Source organism: Lactuca saligna, chromosome 5 (assembly GCF_052625555.1).
Source record: "Lactuca saligna cultivar CGN05327 chromosome 5, ASM5262555v1, whole genome shotgun sequence".
NCBI lineage: Eukaryota > Viridiplantae > Streptophyta > Magnoliopsida > Asterales > Asteraceae > Lactuca > Lactuca saligna.
Genome location: NC_136421.1, coordinates 318451336 through 318475752, shown reverse-complemented (window position 1 = coordinate 318475752; position 24417 = coordinate 318451336). Strand labels below are relative to the sequence as shown.

General features: G+C 36.3%; 2 protein-coding genes across 3 annotated transcripts; both read left to right on the top strand.

The window, feature by feature from the left end:
* Positions 1-659: 659 nt before the first annotated feature.
* On the top strand, positions 660-2185 carry ATOEP16-4 (Mitochondrial import inner membrane translocase subunit Tim17/Tim22/Tim23 family protein). Its single transcript, XM_078997344.1, has 6 exons — positions 660-845; positions 934-985; positions 1207-1238; positions 1502-1535; positions 1622-1689; positions 1769-2185. Exons 1-6 carry the CDS (start codon positions 774-776, stop codon positions 1904-1906), a joined length of 396 nt encoding a protein of 131 aa, XP_078853470.1. The 5' UTR covers positions 660-773; the 3' UTR covers positions 1907-2185.
* Positions 2186-4201: 2016 nt separating this feature from the next.
* LOC145048752 (caffeoylshikimate esterase-like) lies at positions 4202-6868 on the top strand. Of its 2 annotated transcripts, none has more exons than XM_078997343.1 (8): positions 4202-4442; positions 4519-4609; positions 4693-4725; positions 5608-5754; positions 5939-6069; positions 6152-6289; positions 6374-6472; positions 6522-6868. In XM_078997343.1, the coding sequence occupies exons 1-8, from the start codon at positions 4422-4424 to the stop codon at positions 6621-6623; spliced, it is 762 nt and encodes a 253-aa protein (XP_078853469.1). In that variant the 5' UTR covers positions 4202-4421; the 3' UTR covers positions 6624-6868. The 2 variants fall into 2 exon arrangements, with proteins under 2 accessions (XP_078853469.1, XP_078853468.1); XM_078997342.1 differs by having other exon boundaries at positions 4204-4442; positions 6544-6868.
* The last annotated feature ends 17549 nt before the right edge of the window (positions 6869-24417 follow it).

The following is a 24417-nucleotide window of genomic DNA, read 5'->3' as shown; positions in this document are numbered from 1 at the left end:
ACTAAAATCAAGATGAAACCAAGAAGTTGTTGGCATCTAAATTTTACATGAAGGTAGTTGAGGAGGTTGATTTAATCCTTGGAATAATGATTACATGCATTTTTCATTTTTGTCTTTGTTACTTAAAATTTGACAAAATCAAAGACTTTTATGTTAAATTTAAAAAACATGTTTATGGTATAAACATAAAAGATTAGTAAACTTAAGAGTTTTCTTGCAAATTTATAAAACATACTTAAAATAAATACATAAAAGATTTGTAACAAAGACAAAAATGGAAAGAAAAAAAAAACTTGCCAAACTTTGGACATTAACAGATAAAAAATCTTCAAACAAAACCGATAGAATTTAACAAAGTTAATGAATAAAACACTATTTGTATTATTTTTAGATGTCATACTTTTATATTAGTGTAAAATAATAAAATTGGGTTACAGATGGTTTTAAAGGCGATAAAAATGGGTTTTTTTTCCTTATTTTTTTTGTAAGTGACAAACGTTTTTTTTTTTTTTTTTAACTTGTAAGGGTGACAAGAAGCTACTAACTCAATAAATCATTTAAAAAAGAAATCCAAAACAACCATTTATTATTTATTTTTGAGAAAGATAATTTAGACAAACCCAAACACCTCGTAAAGTCGAAGAAGGTGAACGAAATACAATTAGGCAATAATAGGATGGTTTCAATTGCAATTTTTGAAAGCGACATTCTACCGTGTGAGAACTTGGGCCCAAAAGCGGTATTCTCCGAAGGAGAGAGAAAAAAAGGAGAAGATGGACACAGAGTGGTACAACGACGTTCCCTGCTCTTCGATCGCCGTCGAGTCCATCATTAGCGTCGGAACTGTAAGTACTCTCAAAACGCGTTTTTAAGTGATATAATACGTTAAGAGCTGAAACACTTGGAAATAAAATTAAAATCTTAAAATGGTAGGGCGGATTGATCTGGGGTTCATGTGCTGGTTCCTACGATGCGAAACAAATAGGTAAACCTACCTTATGACGTATTTGCAGCTATTGATTTGTGTTATCAGTTGCACCTTGATTTTTTACTCAATCATATATACAAATATTTGATATGTTTTGATGCTAAATTGACCCATCGATTGAGGATTTGTTGTAAAAAGAGAGTGAAGCTATCTGATTAGTAAAAAAAAAAAAAAAAAAAATCAGTTTCTGAATTGTTTGTTGTGTGAACATGATCTAGGTCTGACAGGCATTCCCCGCGCTTCTTTCGTGGTAGGTTTCTTCCCTCATTCTTTCTTATTTTAGTAGCATTTGATCTCTGGATTTGGATTTGAAGAGTTGAAAAAATGACATGAACTGTTTCCTTAATTATTTTGGTAATGATAAGCAATGCTGGTAAAGTAATCGGATTGACATGAGGGAGAAATGCAGGCAGGCATCAATACTGCAGCACAGCTTATTGTGATTAAAGAAGCAGAAATGGGTTAACTAAGTTAGTTGTATTTAATGGTTTGGTATCTGATGTACACTTGCAGGCCAAGACGGTTGGTAAATACGGGTTCCAATGTGGTAATCTCATATTTTTAAAGCAAAAGCTTAAAAGTTGTTTAATGATGATTGTGTTAAGTTTATGAGTAATTGTGGTCCGTTATTAGGACTGTTTGCTGGAATATTTTCATTTACACGGTGTGGGATTCGAAGATACCGCAAGAAAAACGATTGGGTAATTCACTCTCATTCCTATTATCTTGTTTGCAAATTGCAAGATATGTGGGTTGTTGATTTATTGGAAGTTGGAACAGGTGAATGCTCTGGTTGCAGGTGGGTTTGCAGGGGCAGCCATTGGTGCTGGAACCCGAAACTGGAAGCAGGTGGCTGTCATGACTGCTTTCCTTTCTGGATTTTGTGCCATTGCTGACCAATCAACACCACCAATCTGAACAATCAATCTTCTTCCTTCTTCAACTTCAACAACACCAACAACCTGCTGATTATTATAACATATGGTGCTCACCAATCAAAAGAGTAGATGTTATTATATTTATAGGCTATAGCATGATTCCAACTTTAGATTAGGCAGGACTGAGGAGGAGGAGGAGGAGGAGGAGGTTTAACTCAAACTATATGAAACTGTGGATTGGAACATATTGTGTTATGTTATCTCCCTGGTTAAACCCCATATTTTTTTTAATCAACAACAAAAATATTTATTTAGTTTATATGATTCTATGCTCAGCTTGCTTAATTACAATTAGGCATGCCTAACTGTACATGAAGCAGGTGAAAGTTGAAACCCTCCCCTTGGGTTTGTTTTGGTCTATAATCATATAATCATGTTATAGTTTGTGTTATCTTATGTGCACATTTCATTTTGGGTACCATGCCCTCATTCTTATCTCTTAATCAATTGTCCGTATTGTTTCCCCAACACAGCAGCTCCTACCCATTTATTTATTATTTATTATTATTATTTTGGAAGGGAACAAATTGAATCAATTCGTTATATTTGACAAGAATCAAACGTAATCTTTTTAAAGGGTTGACATTTTTTTCCCTTCTTTCCAGAAGAGACTTAGAAAACTTTTGAAGATGCAACAAACCCAAAAAATATTGTAAAAAGGTAATGAATTTTTGAGTTTTAGATCAGCATTCTGGTCAACATATCCAGCCTTCTGGTTCAGCCTGCTATCAGAAGAGAGGCCATGCTCTGGCTCTGTTACAATGTCTTCAGCATCCTAGCCCTCGGTTTACATCTTAAAAAAAATAAAATAGAAATTAGAGTAAATTACACGAATGGTTTCTATGGTTTGGGGTAATTTGCGCGCTTGGTCCCTAATTTATTTTTTTAACTCGGAAAGTCCCTACTATTTGTTTTTGTTACGCGTTTGGTTCCGTACTGTTTGTTTTTGTTACGCGATTGATCTCTGTCTTACCTAAAAAGACTTTTATTTAAATAGGAAAAAATGGTGAGATAGATAAGGTATGATGAGGGGGATTAGGATTGGGCTGTGTTTATTTAAATATTTTAAAAAATCAAGGGTAAAATAGTTTTTTAGGTAAGATAGGGACCAAGCATGTAACAAATACAAACAGTAGGAACTTTCCGAGTTAAAAAAATAAGTTGGGGACCAAACGCTCAAATAACCTTTCTAAATTCTAAACATAGATTCATTTATATTGTTGTAACCAAGACTAGAGCTTAAATTCATTTACATCTAGATTATTGTAAAGAAGCAGACATGGCATATGTATATGTTCAACTTTTGGTTTGGTATCTGATGTTCACCTGTTCCAAGACCATTGGTAAAAATGGGTTCCAATGTCACGGTTACATTTTTATTTATTATTTACGTTTTACAAGCTCTCTTAGTCATATGATTGTGTTAAGTTTATCAGCACCAAATTCTATCACCTTTGCCTTATTGTCTTCCAAAAAATTTCAAATGCTAAAGCTATCCATGAGGCATAACCTGCACTGCATATTGCGTATTTGTGTTTTGAAATAGCTGCCTGGCTAGGATGAGAAAGATCAGTGAAGTTGTGTTTTGAAAAACCTTTGTGATTGTGATTTCGCCAAACCAAAAGAGTTGGGCCTAAGATTTGATCTTCTTCTCATTCTCTATGATCAATCTATATATGATGATCATGTTATGCGCACATGCCATCTTATCTCATCAATCATAAATCATCATAGATGAGAGAGAGAGAGAGAGAGAGAGAGAGATTGTCCGTATTCACGCATGTCTAAGTTGTAACGGATGCCCACCACCACCACCGCCTCATCTCTTTAACTTTATTTCAATATATATATATTTTTTTTCTTCAAGGAAACAAATTAATACAAAATGGTTCTAAAACTATCATATTCCATGATATAATTAATTATTATTGTAATTTGATGTTCAAAACGATTAAAAAGGTTTTGTAACAAACGTGAAAATAAAAATAAAAAAAACGTCCCATTTACTTTACTTTTGATACGTTTCGATTGTCATCCCCTTTGTTTGAAAAAAGAAGTTTATTTTATGTTGTTTTCTTAGAAAATGCAATATTTGTAATTTCTACCCCTTTTAATATATTTACACATGCATTATAAACTATTATTACAAGTCTTATCAACATTTTGTTTTGTTTTGTTTTTGGATAAACTCTAGCTAGGTCTTCTTGTGTTGTAATCTATTATGAAATATAAACAAAATTAAATCCAGTGTATATCTCTATATCTATATGTAAAGGAAAAATATATAACGGGCAGGAGAGATAACAAACATTCTCCACGTCATCGTGATGGCTGCTAAAATAAAATGATGGAAACACACGGTGACAGGGCATGGGTCTGGTGTAGCGCAGAGAAAACAAGAAGAAGCAAACGTCACTCTTTTTCTCCATAACCATAACCTCTCTTTCCTCTTTTCTCTCCTTTGGCTTTCCAATTCATCCTTGCTAGCAACATTAATGGAGGTCAAGTATCAAGAGGTTGTTTTTCACTTTAGCAAATCTGGCATAAAAATCCAATCTTTTTTTTTTTTTAATCAACTTAATTAACTTTCAGGAGTACATAAGGAATTCAAGAGGAGTGAACCTTTTCACTTGCAGATGGCTGCCTGTTTCTTCTCCAAAAGCTCTCGTCTTCCTCTGCCATGGTCAAAACTCACAAAAACACAACATTCTTCAAACATTCTGATTTTCCGATTTATTAGCTAAATAATGATTCATTTTTGTGTAGGTTATGGCATGGAATGTGGTGACTTCATGAAAGGTTCTTAACACTTCATGCCGCTTTCTTTTTTTCTTCTTCTTTCTCTTTTAATCCACTTTATGTGTGTTCAATTCCTTTGCATTTCAGTTTCTCGTGACATTTTCTATATCACTATACTATTCTTCAGTTTTGACCATGTCTGCCTGCCTGCCATCATAATCGCTCCGCTCCCGGCTTTGATAATCCATTGATTCCATATTTTAACTGACAATAACAATTCTGTGTTTGTACTTTGTAGATAGATTAAACTACAAAAATATTGTATATGGGTACATAGAATCAATTTTTTCCACAGAGAGGATGATAGAGACCAGTCTTTTGTAGCTTTCTCATTAAGGAATATATTCAAGGGTAGATGCGGGTGTTCTTTCCATTGTTTTGCTGTTTTAAAAACGTTTTCCTAAATCATGAATCGACATCCATAACTAATAAACTGATAGAACCTACACTTCTCCCTTTTTGTTTATGAGAAATATCTTGCTAACAAATCTAATTACATTGTTTTAAAGAATTTGTGAGGAAGAATAAGTTGTTTGTGACTTTATATGCTCATGTGGACTGCACATTTAATTCGGAAAATTATATAAAGTTAAATGTTTGACCTTAGGCCATGGATGTAGGGAAAAGTGAGGAGAGTGTGTTGAGTACTTTCCCTGGTCTTGGACAATCCACAATTCATAGCTTAATGGTCGTGTTAGTATGAGTTGGAATATATAGTTTTGGCATATAATTAACAAGCAATTAATTGAATCCAGTTTGGAGCTTTTAGAGTAGAGTATTATTATTTGACATGGATACTGATTTTTACGGTTGAAAAGTTAGATATGATTATGAAAGTTGTAAAATAGAATAGAGAAATAGTAATTGGAGGTGTGTATGTAGGATGTGGGACGAAGCTAGCAAGTCATGGATATGCGGTGTTCGGGATAGATTATGAAGGTCATGGGCGATCCATGGGTGCACGTTGTTACATCAACAAGTTTGATGACCTTGTCGCCGACTGTTGCACCTACTTCAACTCCATATCAGGTCAGGTCAGCTCATTCATTTTCATAAATCATCATCTTTTTCTTCTCTTCACTGTAAACAAATCACCACCAGCCTCATTAATTGAATATATAACATGTTATGGACCACAAATCATGTATTATATATATGCGGTATGTGTTTGGCAAAAATAAAATGACAGGCGTTAATTTTGTTAAATTCTCAGAAAAGGAAGAATACAGGAAGAAGAAAAGATTCTTATATGGAGAATCAATGGGTGGTGCAGTTGCCCTTGTTGCACACAGAAAAGAAGCCCATTTCTGGGATGGTGCTGTTCTAGTGGCTCCCATGTGTAAGGTAGTAGGATCTATTAATTAGAAATTAATTTAGAATATTGATTTTATTAACTAGTTAATTGGTATTTCATATACATACCTAGATATCTGAGAAGGTGAAGCCCCACCGGGTGGTGATAAGCATACTAACAAAAGTAGAAGATGTGATCCCCAGATGGAAGATTGTTCCTACAACGGATGTCATCGATTCTGCTTTCAAGGACCCTGTTAAGAGAGAGAAGGTGAGTCCATTAATTACACTATACATATTTTATATTTCATGAGTGTAGAATGTGAAATTAATTAATGTGTGAATGGAATATTAGATACGCGGGAACAAGCTGATATATCAACAGAAGCCGAGGCTTAAAACAGCTCTTGAATTGCTTAGAACAAGCATGGCGCTTGAACAGAGCTTGAACCAGGTAGGTAGTAGACTAGTAGTAGTAGTAGTAGTCTTCTTGTGTTGATCAGTGTTTAATTTTGGAAATGGCAGGTGAGGCTCCCATTCCTTGTGTTGCATGGAGAAGCAGACAGTGTGACGGATCCAGAAGTAAGCAAGGCTTTGTACAATGAAGCAAGCAGTAAAGACAAGAGCATAAAGATATACCCTGGTATGTGTCATGCCTTGACCGCTGGTGAGACCGACCAAAATATCAATATTGTCTTTGCTGACATCATCTCTTGGCTCGATGCTCGATCATCATCATCCCATGCTAGACACCTGCTGCACCATCACTCCGCCATGTAAAACAAAATTCAGACTTACTTGCATATCATATCATGATATCAATTATAAAAATATTATTTACATCATACAACCATCCATATATAGGAAAGTACTCATCAGAACTGAAGCTACTAAATTAAAAAGCAATAACCATCACCATCCCTTTAATTCCCTCTATCTTTAAAATAAATGGATCTCCAAACCATATCGGTATTTGTATTCATGTGCATGCCTAAATAATAAGTAAGATCAGGAAAAAAAAAAACATCTTAAGTTATTCTATACCATTGTTCAAAATTCTATCCTTGTATGCCCAATTGCCCATTACCATTAGTATTACTTAGCACCATCCAACTGCTTGTCATTAATAACTAACTCTTCATTACAACTTTCAATTTTGTTCCAAATAAGGTTGTAAAAACTTTACAGCAATTGTTCTTGTAAACTATATAGTCATTCTTAGTTTTTGTTTCGTATGAAATAACTTCAGCTGCTTGATTGGTTAAACACTTAACTTCACAACATTGGAAATTGAAAGTTGAGCGAAAATATTTGGGGTTAACTCAGATCCTTTGTAGTCACTAGATGCATGAAACAATTGCCATGATGATTATTATTCCATCTATCCCAAAATTATTGTTCACAAATAAAAAAACACACAGATTAAGAAAATATTAATTATCATTAATTTTATTAAATGAAATGATAATTATATCATTTAGTTGCATTTAATTCTATGGTTGCATTTAATTACATTGTAGTTTTACTAATAATAAAGAGTATGTTGGTAAAAGTGATATTTATTTTTAGAATAGGATAATTATTTTGCGACAAGCCAAAAAGAAAACATGAAATATTAATTTGGGACGGAGGGAGTACTTATTATTAGTCAAGATCTATAAAATAGAATATATATATATATATATATATATATATATATATATATATATATATATATATATATATTGTAGTCCAGTCCCATCTCATAGTTAGGCTAGCCCGGGCCCACAATTATTATATTATATTTGTCCATATTTAACCACTTCAAGTCTTGATTGAAATTTGAACCGCAAGTTACCAAGTCATGAAAGGAGAGATATTACCTCATATTTAATGTGCGAGTAGGAGTCAACAATCTAGGGATGAGCATCGGAATCGGATACCCGCTTTTGGAACCGGAACCGCCTTGGAACTGCTGGTTCTGGAATTGGAACTGCTTTAAGCGGTTCTAATTCCTAAAGTTATGGAACCGCCTTAGGCGGTTCCGGTTCCAATTCTCATTTTTTCGGAACCGCTACCTGCTGGGTAACTACCGAAACCGGTATATATATATATATATATATATATATATATATATATATATATATATATATATATATATATATTAAGAAAATAAATATCAAGGAGTACGTACCAGGAACCAGGTGCTACATGGAGTCATTTGACCTAAAGTCTGATGATAGTTGCGAATCATGCTTACTTGGAAAAATGACAAAGCCACCCTTCACAGGTTCTTGTGAGAGGGGTGAAGGTTTGTTGGACCTTGTACACATGGATGTGTGTGGACCATTCAAACATGCAACAAGGGATGCTAATCGTTATTATTTGACTTTTACTGATGATTACAGTAGATATGGATATGTCTACTTAATCAATCATAAGTCAGAGACTTTCGAAAGGTTTAAGGAATTTAAACAAGAAGTCGAGAATCAATTGGGCAGGAACATTAAGATGCTTCGATCCGATCGAGGTGGTGAGTATCTTAGTTCAGAGTTCCTCGACTATCTTAGGGAATGTGGGATTGTCTCACAATTGACACCTCTCAGGACATCGCAGTTGAATGGTGTGGCTGAGAGGCGTAATCGAACCTCGTTGGATATGGTTCGTTCCATGATGAGTCGAGCTTCGCTACCAATCTCATTCTGGGGGTATGCCTTAGAGACTGCCACCCATATTCTTAATCTAGTCCCTACAAAGAAAGTTGCCAAAAATCCTCACGGGATGTGGACTGGTAAAGTTCCTAAACTAGACCACATCAAGATTTGGGGTTGCGAGGATTTTGTGAGGCGCGAGTCTCATGATAAGCTAGAACCCCTAAGCGAGAGGTGTATTTTCATCGGCTACCTACAACGATCCTTTGGTTACCTCTTCTACAAACCTAGTGATAATGTGGTCTTTGTAGCAAGAAGAGGAGTCTTTCGAGAGAGAGAATTTATAAGCCACGGAGACAGTGGGAGGCAAATTAACCTTGAAGAACTTCAAGAGTCAAGCGGTGAAGGAACTTCAAACCCTATCCCTCAACTTGAGGAGGAAACTCCTGTTGAGCCAATTGACGAGTCTGTACCTCTGAGGCGTTCCACGAGAGTTAGGAATACACCTGAGCATTACTATGGTTTCCATATTACTGCGGAAGGTGAGACACTTATTAGTGATGAGACACTAGTAGGTCTGGATGAACCTAACAGCTACGCGGAAGCCATGGCATGCCCGAGTCTGCGAAATGGAAAGAAGCTATGGCTAGCGAGATACAATCCATGTATGAAAATCAAGTTAGGAACTTGGTTGAGAATGTACCAGGTCGTAAGACTGTAGGGTGTAAATGGATCTTCAAGAAGAAGACCGACATGGATGATAATGTACACACTTATAAGGCTCGACTGGTTGCAAAGGGCTTCTCTCAAATTCCTGGAGTGGATTATTATGAGACCTTTTCTCCAGTAGCGAAGATTAACTCTATTAGGGTGATGTTAGCCATAGCTGCATTTCATGACTATGAAATTTGGCAAATGGATGTCAAAACCGCTTTCCTTAATGGAAAGTTGACTGAAGATGTTTACATGAGTCAGCCAGAAGGTTTTGTCAGTAACAAGTACCCTAATAGAGTATGTAAGCTTGAGAAATCCATTTATGGATTAAAGCAAGCACCTCGCAGATGGAATCTTTGCTTTGATGAAAAGGTCAAGGAATTTGACTTTTCTAGGAGTGAAGATGAATCTTGTGTTTATGATGTGACAACCGTCAAATTTCGGTCAAGTCAAAGACAACAAGTCAAACCGTTTGACTCAATTTGCCTGTGAGTACTAGAATTTACACTATGAAACTTCTACATAACTTCTATTCTAATGAGAAATCATAAAGCAAAAAGTGCGAACATCTAGATCTCCTTAACCTAAAACTGTAGTACGTGGCGAGCCAAACCGATAAAACAATGATGCATACTTATCGGGAGTGTGTAAGATCCTTAAACAAGGCTTAACAGGGTTTACGAACCATGCATTGCGATGCCGGACACTCACAATTGTCACACATGGATCCTCTCTCAATCGTTTTCACTCTATCTCTCTCTCTATGTCAAATCTCTCCCAAATCCCTCTAAGTATGTGAAATCTCTCTCAAATATCTCTCTGTATTAGAAATCTCTCCAAGAATGTCGAATTTCTCCCAAATCCCTCTAAGTATGTGAAATCTCTCTCAAATATCTCTCTGTATGAGAAATCTCTCCAAGAATGTCAAATCTCTCCCAAATCCCTCTAAGTATGTGAAATCTCTCTCAAATATCTCTCTGTATGAGAAATCTCTCCAAGAATATCAAATCTCTCCCAAATCTCTCCAAGTATGTGAAATCTCTCTCTAATATCTCTCTGTATGAGAAATCTCTCCAAGAATGTCAAATCTCTCCAAGTATGTGAAATCTCTCTCTAATATCTCTCTGTATGAGAAATCTCTCCAAGAATGTCAAATCTCTCCCAAATCTCTCCAAGTATGTGAAAACTCTCGCAAATATCTCTGTATATGAGAAATCTCTCCAAGAATATCAAATCTCTCCCAAATCTCTCCAAGTGTGAGAAATCTCTCCCAAATCTCTCTCAAAAGTTTCCCGTAACTTTTTGGAATCATTCGGGTCATTCCGACCCTTAACCGGGTCAAAAACGGCTTAAAACGGGGTAAAAACGAGAAAACGGGACCTTAGGAACCGAAACCCTTCTTAAGGAGCCGAAGCTCCTTAAGGCCGAGCCTCTGTTGGCTAAGACGCGAGGACCGAGCCTCTGTTGGCTAAGACACGAGGACCGAGCCTCTGTTGGCTAAGACGCGAGGACCGAGCCTCTGTTGGCTAATGCACGCGAGGACCGAGCCTCAGTCTCTGTCGCTTCTCACTCTCTGTTCGCTTCCTCTGTTCGCTTCTCGTTCTGCTTCTTTTCTCGCTCTGTCTCTACCCGCCTCTCTGTCTCTTCCCTACTCTCGGTCTCTGCCCGCCTCTCTGTCTCTTCCCTACTCTCGGTTTCTACTTCGCGCCCCTCTGTTCTCCTCCCTCCTCTCGGTTCCTTCCCTCTCTCTTCTTCCCTCTCGGTTTCTGCCTCCCTCTCTCTCGGTTCAGCATCAGAAGACCGAACCTCGGCCAGAATTCGGAAATTTGTCACTTTTAGCCCATTTTTGATATTTTTAACATTTTAAGCCCGTTTTTTCGTGATTTTAAAGCGGGATTTTCTCCAGAAATTATATTTTAACATAATAAACTCTAAATATTCATAATTTAAACATATTTTGATGAAAATCATTATATAAATAATAAAAATCAAATGGGTGAATTATTAAAGGTGGAGTGTTGACTTTGTCTTATCCAATGTCACAAGCAACCACCCCACACCCACTCTTTGACTAACCACACCTCCCCACCTTACCTAAGTCACTTCAATGTCCCTTACACTCAATTTACACTCATTCCCACGTTTTTAGAGCTGGAACAAACATCCTCTCTCCTCATTTTCTCTCATTTGCCCTCATTTCACTAAGTATCAAACACCACTTTCTCTCAAACTTTTCCCACTTCAATTTCGAGATTCAAGGCTGACTTTCAAGTGTTCTTCCACTCTTAGTAAGTATGATTCATCCTCCTTATGATTATTTCACTTCATTCTACTCAAATCATGAATATCTTACACAAACTCCATCATATTAATTAGCGTTAGAGCTTCGAATCTTCAAGTGATTCTTCAAGTGTTCTTGGGTTGAACACTTCTCTTCTTCAACACTTATCTACTGAAATCACTCAAGGTGAGTTCATACCCCTACATTTTTATGTTTTCTCAAGTTTTCAGGGGGGGGGGGGGGAATACAAGTTAAAACACTAAGAACATAACTAAATTTTTCTAACAGCCTTCATCAGAAAAGTTCAACTCCATTCACGGACTGTTTTGGGCATCTTAAACATTTTTTTTTCAAAACTGTACAAGGTGCAAATAGTTCAAGTTTTTAGCTTTAAAATGACTACTTGCACATCTCCATACGATTTTTCTACAATTTATGGTGATTTTTACAAACTGCCTATCATTTCAAACAACAATCCGGACCAGTCTGTGATTATGGACTTTTTCACCCAAGTTGCGGGTCATTAAAAATCGTGATAAAAATTATGAGTAAACTAGACACATTTTGTGAACTCTCAGAATTTACGGATCTAGTTTTCGACTTCGTATGATTTTTCTATGATTTTTCCAAAACAGGGCAGAATTGCTAAATTTAGCCAACAGCATGTAAATATCATAACACTTTGTAATATGTTGAGCAAAGTGTATAATCATAAGTTCTAATTATTGAATGTGTTTCTTTGTTAGTTTATCCCCATGAACTGAAACTAAGTCATTCATAATAAATATTATTCATTTATTTTAGAACACGTATATTAAACTATAAAAAGTATAGTTTGATAAATTCATAACACTAATACATATCCATAAAAGAGTTCATACATATTACATACATTTTAGATAAACTATAATAGGTATAGTTTATGATACATCACTCAACACACTCGTATAAGAAGGGTACATTCATACAAGAAATATTTATATTCACACACATTTCACGTAAACTTGTTAACCTATATTGTGAGACTCTCTCTCTCTCTCTCTCCCCGTACGTCCGAGTGCAGGATATAATTCCTGGTAGTTATAATCAGAATCTCCTTGAGTGAGAACGTGATACTTGTATATAGATCTATATTGGGTTTGACACCCCACACCTTGCTGCTAGCTACAGTTGGACCTGCAGGTCTACGGGTGACAAATGTCATTTTATTTTTCGCGACACCTGAGAACGTCGTGGCAGGTTCACATAGTCATAGTATGATTATAGCGACTCACATAGGGATATAACAATCCATAAGTTTACGGGATTTTATTTTTAAAAACCTAAATGAGTTTTATGTCGATTTAAAATCACTTTTTATCTCTATGAGTACAGATATTACTGTACACTTTTGGTTTTGGTAGTTACGACCACATATCATTTGAAACCACATTTATACTTTTAAGTATGGTCAATACTTGTTATTTCTCGGTCCTCTAATTTAGGACTACATATATATAAAGTATTAACGAACATGAGAACATACAGAAATTTCATTTAATTCAAACGCGTCCATGTCCATTTAAGTGCATAACATTTTCTATTAATAAGAAAGGTTACTTATACATTTTGGTCTTCAGTCATAAGACTACATTACGCAGATTTTAAAGAAAATATCGGATTTTCTGGATACATATTCTAACGCTTTTACAAGAAAAACGATTTACTTTTACAACGAAATCTCTTATGAACTCACCAACCTTTGTGTTGAAAACTTTTCAAAACTACTTGTATTCTCAGGAATTCAGTGAAAACAGGAAATCAACAACGTTTTGAGGATGGGACGATAAATCGTCAAACAGTTCATTTTGTATTATAATGTAATTTATGTGAATCATGTAAACACGTGCTTTGATGTAACGTTTTCAATTATATTTGTGTTGGTTATATTTACTTTGAGCACTATTATACTCATTGTTATGATACTCTACATGAAGTCCTCCACCCCCAGACGTTTCCGCCATCCTTGGTTTGGGGGTGTGACATATGTCAAGGCTAGTGGGAGTATAGTTAGCTTTTTAGTATTGTATGTGGATGACATACTACTCATAGGAAATAACATCCCAACTCTGCAGGAAGTTAAGTCCTGGCTTGGGAAGTGTTTCTTTATGAAGGACCTAGGAGAAGTTGCCTATATTCTAGGGATAAGGATTTTGAGAAACCGGGGTAAAAGACTAATTGGACTTAGTCAAGGTACATACTTGGACAAGGTGTTTAAGAGATTCAGCATGCAGAACTCCAAGAAAGGAGAGTTACCCATCCAGAGTAACGCCAGATTGAGTAAGACACAAAGCCCAAGTACCGAGGCTGAGATAGCAGAAATGAGTCAAGTACCTTATGCGTCAGCAGTAGGCTCGATCATGTATGCTATGACGTGTACTCGACCTAATGTAGCTCTTTCCTTGAGCATGGTTAGCAAGTATCAGGGGAATCCTGGCAAGGCACACTGGACTGCGGTAAAGAATATCCTCAAGTATCTACGGAGGACTAAGGACTGGGTCCTTACCCTCGGTGGGAGTGATGACTTGAGAGTTGTAGGGTATAGTGATGCTAGCTTCTAGACTGACAGGGATAATTCCCGCACTCATTCGGGCTGGGTCTTTACCTTAAACGGAGGAGCAATTACTTAGAAGAGTTCCAAGCAGGAGAAAGTGACTGATTCCACTTGTGAATCAGAGTATATAGCAGTGAGCGAGGCAGAATAGGAGGCAATATGACTAAAGAACTTCATTGGAGACCTTGGAGTTGTACCAACTATAAAGGAGCCCATGGAAATTTTCTGTGATAGTGAAAGTGCGGTTGCCTTAGCCAAGGAACCAAGGGATCACAGGAGATCCAGACACATCGACAGAAAATATCATTTTATCAGACATCACATAGAAGAAGGTATCCTCATGGCAAAGAGGGTATCATCGGATGAGAACCCAATAGATCCCCTCACGAAGGGACTGAGTAGGGTTAAGCATCTCCAGCATGCTCGGAGCATAGGGCTGAAGGATGATATAAGTTTTAGTAGTTAGATAAATTATGAAATTTGTAAAGTGTAATTGACATTTGATGATGAATAAAAGTTGTGTTTATTTATGAGTAAAGTGTTACTATCTTTTGTCAATCGTTTACTATAATTTCTTTTGCATGTTTTGACTTACAGAATAATTATGATTGGTATATCATATTATTCAAACCTCCACAGTCGGTCATATGTCGGAAGTAGGTATGAATCAAGACTGTCATGATTGGTTTCAAAGGTCTAAGGTGTTGGACATGGCTACAACAATCATGAGTGCTCATAAGTTCTAAGCATTGGACACAACCCAGGCTCACTGGAATCACTTCATGGAATTTATCTCGAGTGATCGTGAGGCGGTAATATCATATAAGTCTTCAAACCTAGAGATATGATTTGTTACTTACGAGTTGGTTATGCATTGATTGTACGAAAACGCATTGGTAACTCGATGTTATAAAATGTGCTTTGGTGTCTAATTCAAAGAGTGGTAGAACAAACATATGAGTCGAAGTTTATCTGTTCCTTCTTGGATTAGAAGCTGATATCTGGATCCCTCGATGATTTTGTTTTGACCTATGTACCGGGCCCGTTCAGAACTAAGTTAATGTGTTCAATTAAGTTCTTTGTTAAACAAATCGAAAATCGGGAAACAAACTGCTGGACAATAAGTAAGACATTGTTCCATTTATTTGTCCTGCTGATATCTAAAACAGAGGATTATATGATCACTTATCTTAAATGGCGTATCAACATCTTCTCAGTTCCGAGAGACCTTGAAAGAGCTACGATTGCCGGTCGGTTCCTGAAGTATTGCAGTTATAGTTATTAGACTTATCCAAGTGGGAGACTATTGGATAAGGTGTCTAAGTCCATAACTATTTTTGGTAAATACTTGACCCGACCCAGCATGGTCAATTTGGGTTGCATGACACCATGCAATTGGATAAACTAAATGAGAGAAATAACACATATGGTTTATTAATATATTATAAGTTCTAATATATTAATAATATTATTTAATTAGTTTTGATCAAGAATTAATTTAGAATTAATTAAGTGATCAAAAGAATAACTAATTAAATATATGGGTAGATTATATGAATCTTCCATATCTTATACAGTGGGCTAAAAGGCTCCATGGATTATCAAGTTGGGTTCCACCCATAAGGTGCTCCATGGATGCTCCATGGAGTCAACCCATGGATTGAGAAATGAAGAGTCATGTTACATTAGGGTTTTACCTAATGCAACACACTATATAAGGACTGTGTCTCTCCCCAAAATCGGCTACACAAGAGAAACAAGTGGGCTTGGCCGATTTTGAGTGTGTTAGAGTATTCTCTCAAGTTTATACTTTGCATTTGGTGTTGTGTGAAGCATTTGAAGCATCACACTTGAGGTGCTAGGCTTACAAGGTTTCAAGGAACACTTTCAACAACAAGGTATGTAATTCTAGCTATTATTTATTTTAGAATTGTTCCAGATGTATGCTACATAGGATCATAGCCTTGGAAATCAACTTTGCATGATAATTAGACAAACATAGATCCAAGGTTATTAGGGTTGCATGTACACTTAGTAAGTGTTAGAATGCTCAAAACCCAATAATGGTCTAGTGGTAGATGTATACATAACAAATAAGAAGTACATCAGGAACAAAAGATTTGGATACGTAAGATTCATCAAAGTGAACGACGTCGTAAGATTTGAACGAAAACCCAACGACATCTGGATTGGGCAACACAATCTTCGCATAAACCTCGCAAGATTCCAACGCAAAAAAACACCACCCTGTCAGCAACCTCATGGCTACCCACAAGGATCCTACCCTAATGAGGCCGACAAACAAGAAACATACAACCACCATCATTCAAGATCGTACCAGCATGTATATATATATATATATATATATATACCCTAGAAAAAACGACCATCATAAACAAAATCCTCCTCACAAGACCTATGCAGAAGCTGTTCAAGGAACCCCTTTTAACCCACCCCCACTGTCTCCCACACAGCAACTAGAAGCGTCTCGAAACTCAACACTAAAGGTCAAAATGTCATCCACTCTTGAAACCCAGGAATTGTTGAAGAGAGCACTCGTTAGTGAAACCGAAAATTTTCAAGCCTTAATGAACATAAAAGCCTTCAACGATGTCGAAGGATGCCCAAACATTGTTATGAGATATTTGGGGGGGTCTTAAGATGCTTGTTGAATTTGAAAGCGAATCAGAGAAGAATAAAATGTTGACAGAAGGTGAGCATATATGGAGATCATGGTTCAAAAGCCTATATCACTGGAGGCTAGAAGAAAATTTCAACGAGAGAATTGCTTCCATCATGATCTCTGGGGTGCCTTAACATGCATGGTGCGAAGAGGCATTTTCAGCAATAGCAAGGAATTGGGGAAATGTGGTGATCCCGAATGAATGCCAAACAGACTGCCTGAACAAGGCATTTGGAAGAGTAGGCATCCTTACTGCTCATCAAGGACTCATCAATACGAACATCACCATAACAATTGATAATCTTCCTTATCATATCACAATTGTGAAGGATGTTTTCAAATCTACCAGACTAAGTTAAGTTTTGGCAAGAAACGACTTCGATTTCCACCCTATCATACAATGGAACATCAACGACAACAATTTTGGATCGATCGGCGACGATGTAAATAACTTCGGTGAATATGAAGTCGACACAAAGGGAGATATCGACAACATACCCCTACTAACAGCTCCTCCGGAACTCCATGCCTATTCGGCAGAAGGGGAATCGATGCCAGAAACGGTAGTGGAAAAGTCTCTTCCATACATTAAATATTCTCGTAAAACACAGGGACAACAGACTCCGAGGTCGGCTACTCATAATCAATCACTTGGCGAATCACCTAGATTATCGAACAATATAATTAATGGAAAAATATGACATCCCCATTTTCACAGCCATAAAAGACCGATTTTGTTTATGCTTGTTTAAAAATCAGAGTAACATTTTAAAGAAAATTGTTGTGGAATTTGTTCCCAAAATTAAATATGATAAAGATTTATCAAAGCATTTCCGAATAAATATATTTCATTAAAAACCTCGGGATGTCATGTTCGATACATATCAAAAGCATAAACAGTACAATATAGGCCTTACAAAATTTATTCATATTTACAAACCTATAGTCTGTAATCCCTCATCCAAACATTACATCTATGCTCGAGTGCCACTACCTGTAATACAAGAAACTGAGTGGGTCTGGCTTGGGAGCCTGGTGAGCACATAGGGTTTTCAACCCACAATAATTAAGTTTATTAATTTCATCAACCAACAGTAACCCGATTACCCATTTCCGTTATCCTCACTTTACGTCCCTAAACACCTATTATAAGGGACCTAGCCTAAGGATCATTGATATGTGCATATTTAATTTGTATTAAGTATAGATTTTTATTCATTTATTAGCTAAATTATCGCATATTATGGACAAAAGGTACTTAAAAGTGTTTAAATTGCATTTTAAGTCCAAAAATGAAGTTCGGAAGCAAAAGGAAGCAGGAGAAGCGGTTAGGAGCTCGAGAATGGAATAAAGAAGAAAAACACTAAAAATGGCACCTACTCGGCAAGTCAGATTGACTACTCGGCGAGTCCAATCGAAGAATCGAGAAGATAATGACTCGGGATTCCAGATAGTTATCGCAATACGGGGAATGTGAGAGGGACTCGACGAGTCACCACTTGACTCGACGAGTCGATTCGTTTATTTAAAGATAATTCCACAGATCGATTAGGAGGAGTTCTGGGACGATTCAAAAGTACGTTGCTACGATTGAGAAGCCGAAAAACCCTAAAAGACAACGAAGGAAGCTAGAATTCGATTCCGGAGAGTAATTAAGGCAAAATTTCATCATTCCACTTATTCTTTTGTTTTATCATTATGATTAAGCAACTTGACTTTGTTTGTTTGCTGGTATTTACTTTAATTATGAGCTAAAACCTTTAGACTTCTGTTTGGGAATACAAAGTTGACAATATGGTTTGATTGATTGGTAGGATTAATTCCAAGTTGGTGAATTTTTGTTAATTTAGCTTGCTAAAGAACCTTGTGTGTGAATAATAATTAATTTTATGTTAATAGGAAGATAATTGATTAGCATGAACATCTATTGATTATTGACCTCATATGCTATGTGATCACTATACTATATGTCTAGGATTAATGAATATGAAACTAGAATTAATAAGAAAATTGAGTAAATTCATGTGCAAGCTTGTAAGATGACCATCAAACAAGAAGTTAATTAAAATAATAAATTAGTTAACTATTTCAAGTCTAACTTAACCCGAATAATTAATCTAGTGAATATAATTAAATTAGACAATTGGCCACTGTTTGAGTTAGTTTATTTGCTAAGGATTAGGGTAGTGAACACAAATCTAATCACTTGAATCAGTAACCAACGAAAGAATTAATTCATTGCACTATTACCTTGAAATCAACCATAGAGTTAACCAAGTTGAACTAAACAGAAGTTCCTTTCCAATTATTGAATCTAGTTAAGTCGTTATTTTCTAGTCTCAAATTAGTAATAGTTAGTAAGTTTCTAGTCTTGTAAAACTAGAGAAAAACCCCTATTTCTTAATTAACTTAGATAAAATTAGTTTTTAATTTAATTTGTCGTTCCCTGTGTTCGATACCCTACTTATTTAGCTATACCACAATTGATAGGTTCACTGCCTTTTGTGTGTTATTTGATAATTAAAAGTAGGTTTAAAACTAGTTGAGTTTGCACACATCAATCATCATCAAGATGGACACTACTACTAAGGGGGTTCCTCAACAATAAATGTCCTAAATGCAACCATGAGGAAGATGGAGTACACTGTTGAACACATCGTTCACAAACACCTACATGTTGCGAGCCTGCTAGCGTTCCACTGGACTGTCTAGAAAAGTATGTGGTCGTCATCTATACTCCGCTAGATGACTGGAAACATCGTTAACATCGAGGCCTATCATCATTTTATTTCATCACACCCAACTATTACATTTACCCATGTTTTACCGAACACATTTTGTAGATATAAAATACATATACAATTTAAATCATTTAAAACATGTATAAAATCATTCATCCATCATAGACAACAAGTATTCAGATAATATGCACACATAGCACGTAATGTATATAAAATACTTCATATCTATGTGTAAGATGAAATTAACTATGCGCTCACTTGTTAAAGTGACGACTCGATATTCGACCAGCGCTTCGCTTCTTAACAATATGATTTCCTTCGACGAAACCTAGTATTATTATCACTAGATTTTAGTATAATATTTATTGCGACTAATCATTAGTCTAGATTCGTCATTAACTCAGAGTCTATTTCATGATCTATCAAGTAAAGAACAACCAGGTAGGAGCATATCGGAGGTAGGGTCCGTTTGGTATACGAAGTATACTGTTTGGAAATCTCACTTTAAACACCTAACTAAATCACAACCTAGACATCAACCCCGTAGGTAGATCAATCAGTGTAACGACTTTGAATCACTGATAAATCTTATTTATATGTTCATAATAATGATATTATATTTGAATATAAGCTATATTTTAAGTCGGTTAGGCGTATCTCACTTACAACGGGTTTTGCTAAAAATCGGGTTTCGCTGGAGTAGAGCTTTTGAGCCGAAAAGCTCTTTTTCTCGGAGCCTTCGGGCGCTCCAGGTCTTTTCTCTAGCAACTTGTGGTTAATAGGGATTTATAAGGGTTTTGGGAGTCTATAGAGAAGTTAGCTAGAGAGAGAAATAAAGGCTTATCGTAGAGTGGACTCTAAGTTTAGTCTGTATCTTCCGTGTACGAGCTCCGTTTTCTATGTTCTTTATATCAACATGTTGGTATTTACGAGTACTACAACTTTCATTTAGACCTCGTTGGCTAATTCTCATTCTATCTCCGATTTGCAAAATCGTATCGAATTTATCGCGTCTCGAAGAGTAGGGACAAAGTTTTGTCCATATCTTTAACATACGAGCTCTATTATCGACGTTCTTTATATCCACGCATTGGTATTTACGAGTACTATAACTTTTATTTAGATCATGTTGGGTAATTTTCATTCTATCTCAGATTTAAAAAACTATATCGAATTCGCCGCGCTTGAAGAGTATAGACTAAGTTTCGTCCATATCTTTCGCATATGAGCTCCGTTTTTTACTGTCTTCTTATCGTTGAACTCCTATTAACGATATCTTCATTTATTGTTTAGATTATTTTGACTAAAAATCGACCGATCTAAAATTCAAATTCTGGGTTATGTACTTTTATGCTGAATCTTATAAAAATCGTAACTTCCTCATACGAAGTCAGATTTGGACGTTCCTTTTATGCACACTCTTAGTTTAACGTATACTACGACTCTTGTTTAGATAGCTAAGGCTAAAAAGTATTTTATCAAAAATTCATGTTTTACGTCACGTAGTGTCTTGTCGGTTTTATCGTGAAACTTCAACATGAGATAACTTCTTTGTTATAACTCGGATTTCGGCGTTCTTTATATGTACGAAATCCTTGTCACTACCACTACCACTTCATGTATAGATATCGGGTTTGTCTAAGACTTAAATTTTGATGCTTATTTTTATCCTTATTTATTATATCATTATAAACAAGTATTTAAGCACATAAAATCATATATTTCACATAATATTCACGTAATTCCTCTTTATTACTTCAAAATAGGTTACAATGGTTGACTTGACTATTACATCACTACACTAACGCTTAGTCCAAGAACACGAGCGTTACAAAAAACAAGAAGTGGGTCCCAATCTAGTATTGATTCACGTCATCTATCCCCAACTAAGTTACAAGCAAAAAACCAACTCATACAAGCCCGGCCCTACAACTTTGAAGCCCAATACAACCTATCCAATCCCCAACCCCACCATCACAATACGCCCCAGCCGACATTACAAGTCAATAATGGAAAACATATTGACGTCAACTCGTCTCCAGTAAGATCAAAAACCACTCAATCACGCGATGAATCAAAATCCCTAAACAATCAGACAATGTACTCGAATAGATTAGAAGCTTCTTTGGATAAAAATGGGGAGATATCACATATGATAGCCATTTAAGAGAGGATTCGATTTCAATTCAACGGATTTCAAGAGGAAATCAGGAATATCATCATGAAGAGGAGGGTCATCATAGTTAATCAATGAAGATTCTCACCATTAACAGCAGAGGTGTCAGTTGTGAGTTAAAACGAGAATGGATCAAAACCCTTAGGAGTAAAAATCATATATCGCTATCTGGAATTCAAGAAATAAAAACTTCAGAATTTAGGGGAAAAGTAGATAAAGCAATTTAGGGATCATCATCTTTCTTGTGCGAAACAGCCGACCCGCTCAGACTTTCAGGAGGAATAGCCTTTTTATGGGACCTATCAGCCTTTAAGTGCTCTGTAACTATAAAAGGTCTAAACTTCTTAGCAATTAAAGGAGCTTGGATTACTTCAAATGTAACCTATGGGTTTATAAACGTTTACATTTAAAATGATCCAACTCAAAGGAAAACGCTATGGTCAAATCTTGAAAACGTCATAGGTTCAGACGATAACATACGATGGGTGGTGTTTGGAGACTTCAACGTAGTTAGGTCAGCTGACGAGAGAATTGGATCTATATTTTGGCCTTCCACTGCATACTACTTCAACAAATTCATTGCTTCCGCATGTTTAATCGATCTGCCTATCGGTGGCCGAAAGTTCACGTATATGAGTTCAAACTGCTCCAAGCATAGCAAACTTGACCGCTTTCTAATCTCACATAATTATTCTACTGACTGGAAGCACCTGACAATGACGACTTTACCAATACTACATTCTGATCATTACCCATTAATCCTCTCATCATCCGTAAGTGACTTCGTTGCACCTCCATTCAGATTCTTCAATTCGTGGCTACTAGAGGATGAGCTGGAAGGTGTTGTTAAACAATGATGGGTATGTAACACATCTTCAGGAATTTTTGTTTCCTTGTCCCCTCTGCATGCGGTGGCTGGAAAATTAAAAATACCAAAGAAAAAAATTAAAGAATGGAGGAAATCCAAAAATGAGACGGAACAAAAAAGAGTGGATGACTTAACAAATGAAATAGATTCAATCGATACTAATGCATAATCAAATTCTCTAGATGAATTGAATATATAATATCGAAAGAATCTACATAAGGAACTGATGGATCTTGAGGCTAAACGTATACTTGACCTAAAGCAGAAATCTCAATGCAAATGGGCGTTAGAGGGAGATGAAAACTCTGGATTTTACCACAGTTTAATCAACAAAAATTATCGATCTCAAAAACTATCTAGGATCAACATCAATGGATTGTGGACATCTAAGCCATATTTAATCAAAAAAGAAGCGTTTGAATACTTCTCCAAAAAATTCACTAAACAAATGAGCAACAGACCCCAATTCCTCAGCCAAAAATTCAACAAACTCAACCCCATCCAAAATCAAAACTTAGAAGAACCAATATCGGCTACGGAAATCAAATCATTTGTGCGACTATGCGGCAACGACAGGACCTGGACCTGACAGCTTCACCTTTGCATTCACAAAAAAAAACATTGGGATTTAATGGAAAACAACATATACCTAGCAATTAAAGATTTTGAAACTACAGGAGTAATTGATCGGGGGTGAAACTCCTCATTCATTATCTTAGTTCCAAAAACCTCTAACCCGATTTCCCTCAGTGAATACCGCCCGATCAGTCTAATTGGATGTATATATAAGATTATAGCCAAGGTCCTGGCAGAAAGGTTAAAAGTCTGCATTCCTCATCTCATTAGTCATACGCAAATGGCTTTCATTAAAGATCGTAACATTCTAGATGGCCCATTGATTATGAATGAAGTCATATATTGGCTTCGGGAGAACAAATCAAAGGTGTTCCTATTCAAGGTTGATTTCGAGAAGGCATTCGATTGCCTCAATTGAAATCATCTCGATTCGGTAATGGCTCAAATGAATTTTGGTCAGAAATGGCGCAACTGGATCTTGGGATGTCTCTCTTCATCTCATGCTTCTGTAATCATCAATGGACCAGTTTCCAAATAATTCTCACTTATGAGGGGAGTATGACAGGGTGATCTTCTGTCTCCATTTTTGTTTATCCTGGCGGTCGAGGGTCTCAACATAGCGCTGGAAGAAGTAAAAGTGCAGGGCATCTTCCATGGAGTTCAACTGCCAGATAACAACCCTATCATATCACATCTTCAATATGCCGATGACGCGATCTTCCTTGGCTCTTGGTCGATACAAAACGCAAAAAACTTGGTTAGAATTTTGGAGATGTTTTGAACTATCCTCAAGTATGAAAGTCAACATGGCCAAAAGCAAACTATTCGACCTCGGAGTTAGCGAGGTGGAACTAGACTGACTATTAAGAATAGTTAATTGCTAAATCGGTAACCTCCCCTTCATATATCTAGGAATGCGGTGGGTGCAAGTATCTCTAGATTGGTTCATTGGAATCCTCTTATAACCGCATTCCAAACAAAATTATCAAAATGGAAAACCACAAATTTGTCGTTTAGGGGATGCTTAACATTATGTAAATCGGTTTTGGGGAGCCTAGGCTCACTCATTTTTTTCTCTACAAAACCCCGGTTAAGGTACTGAAAACACTAGAACAACTAAGGTGTTGCTTCTTATGG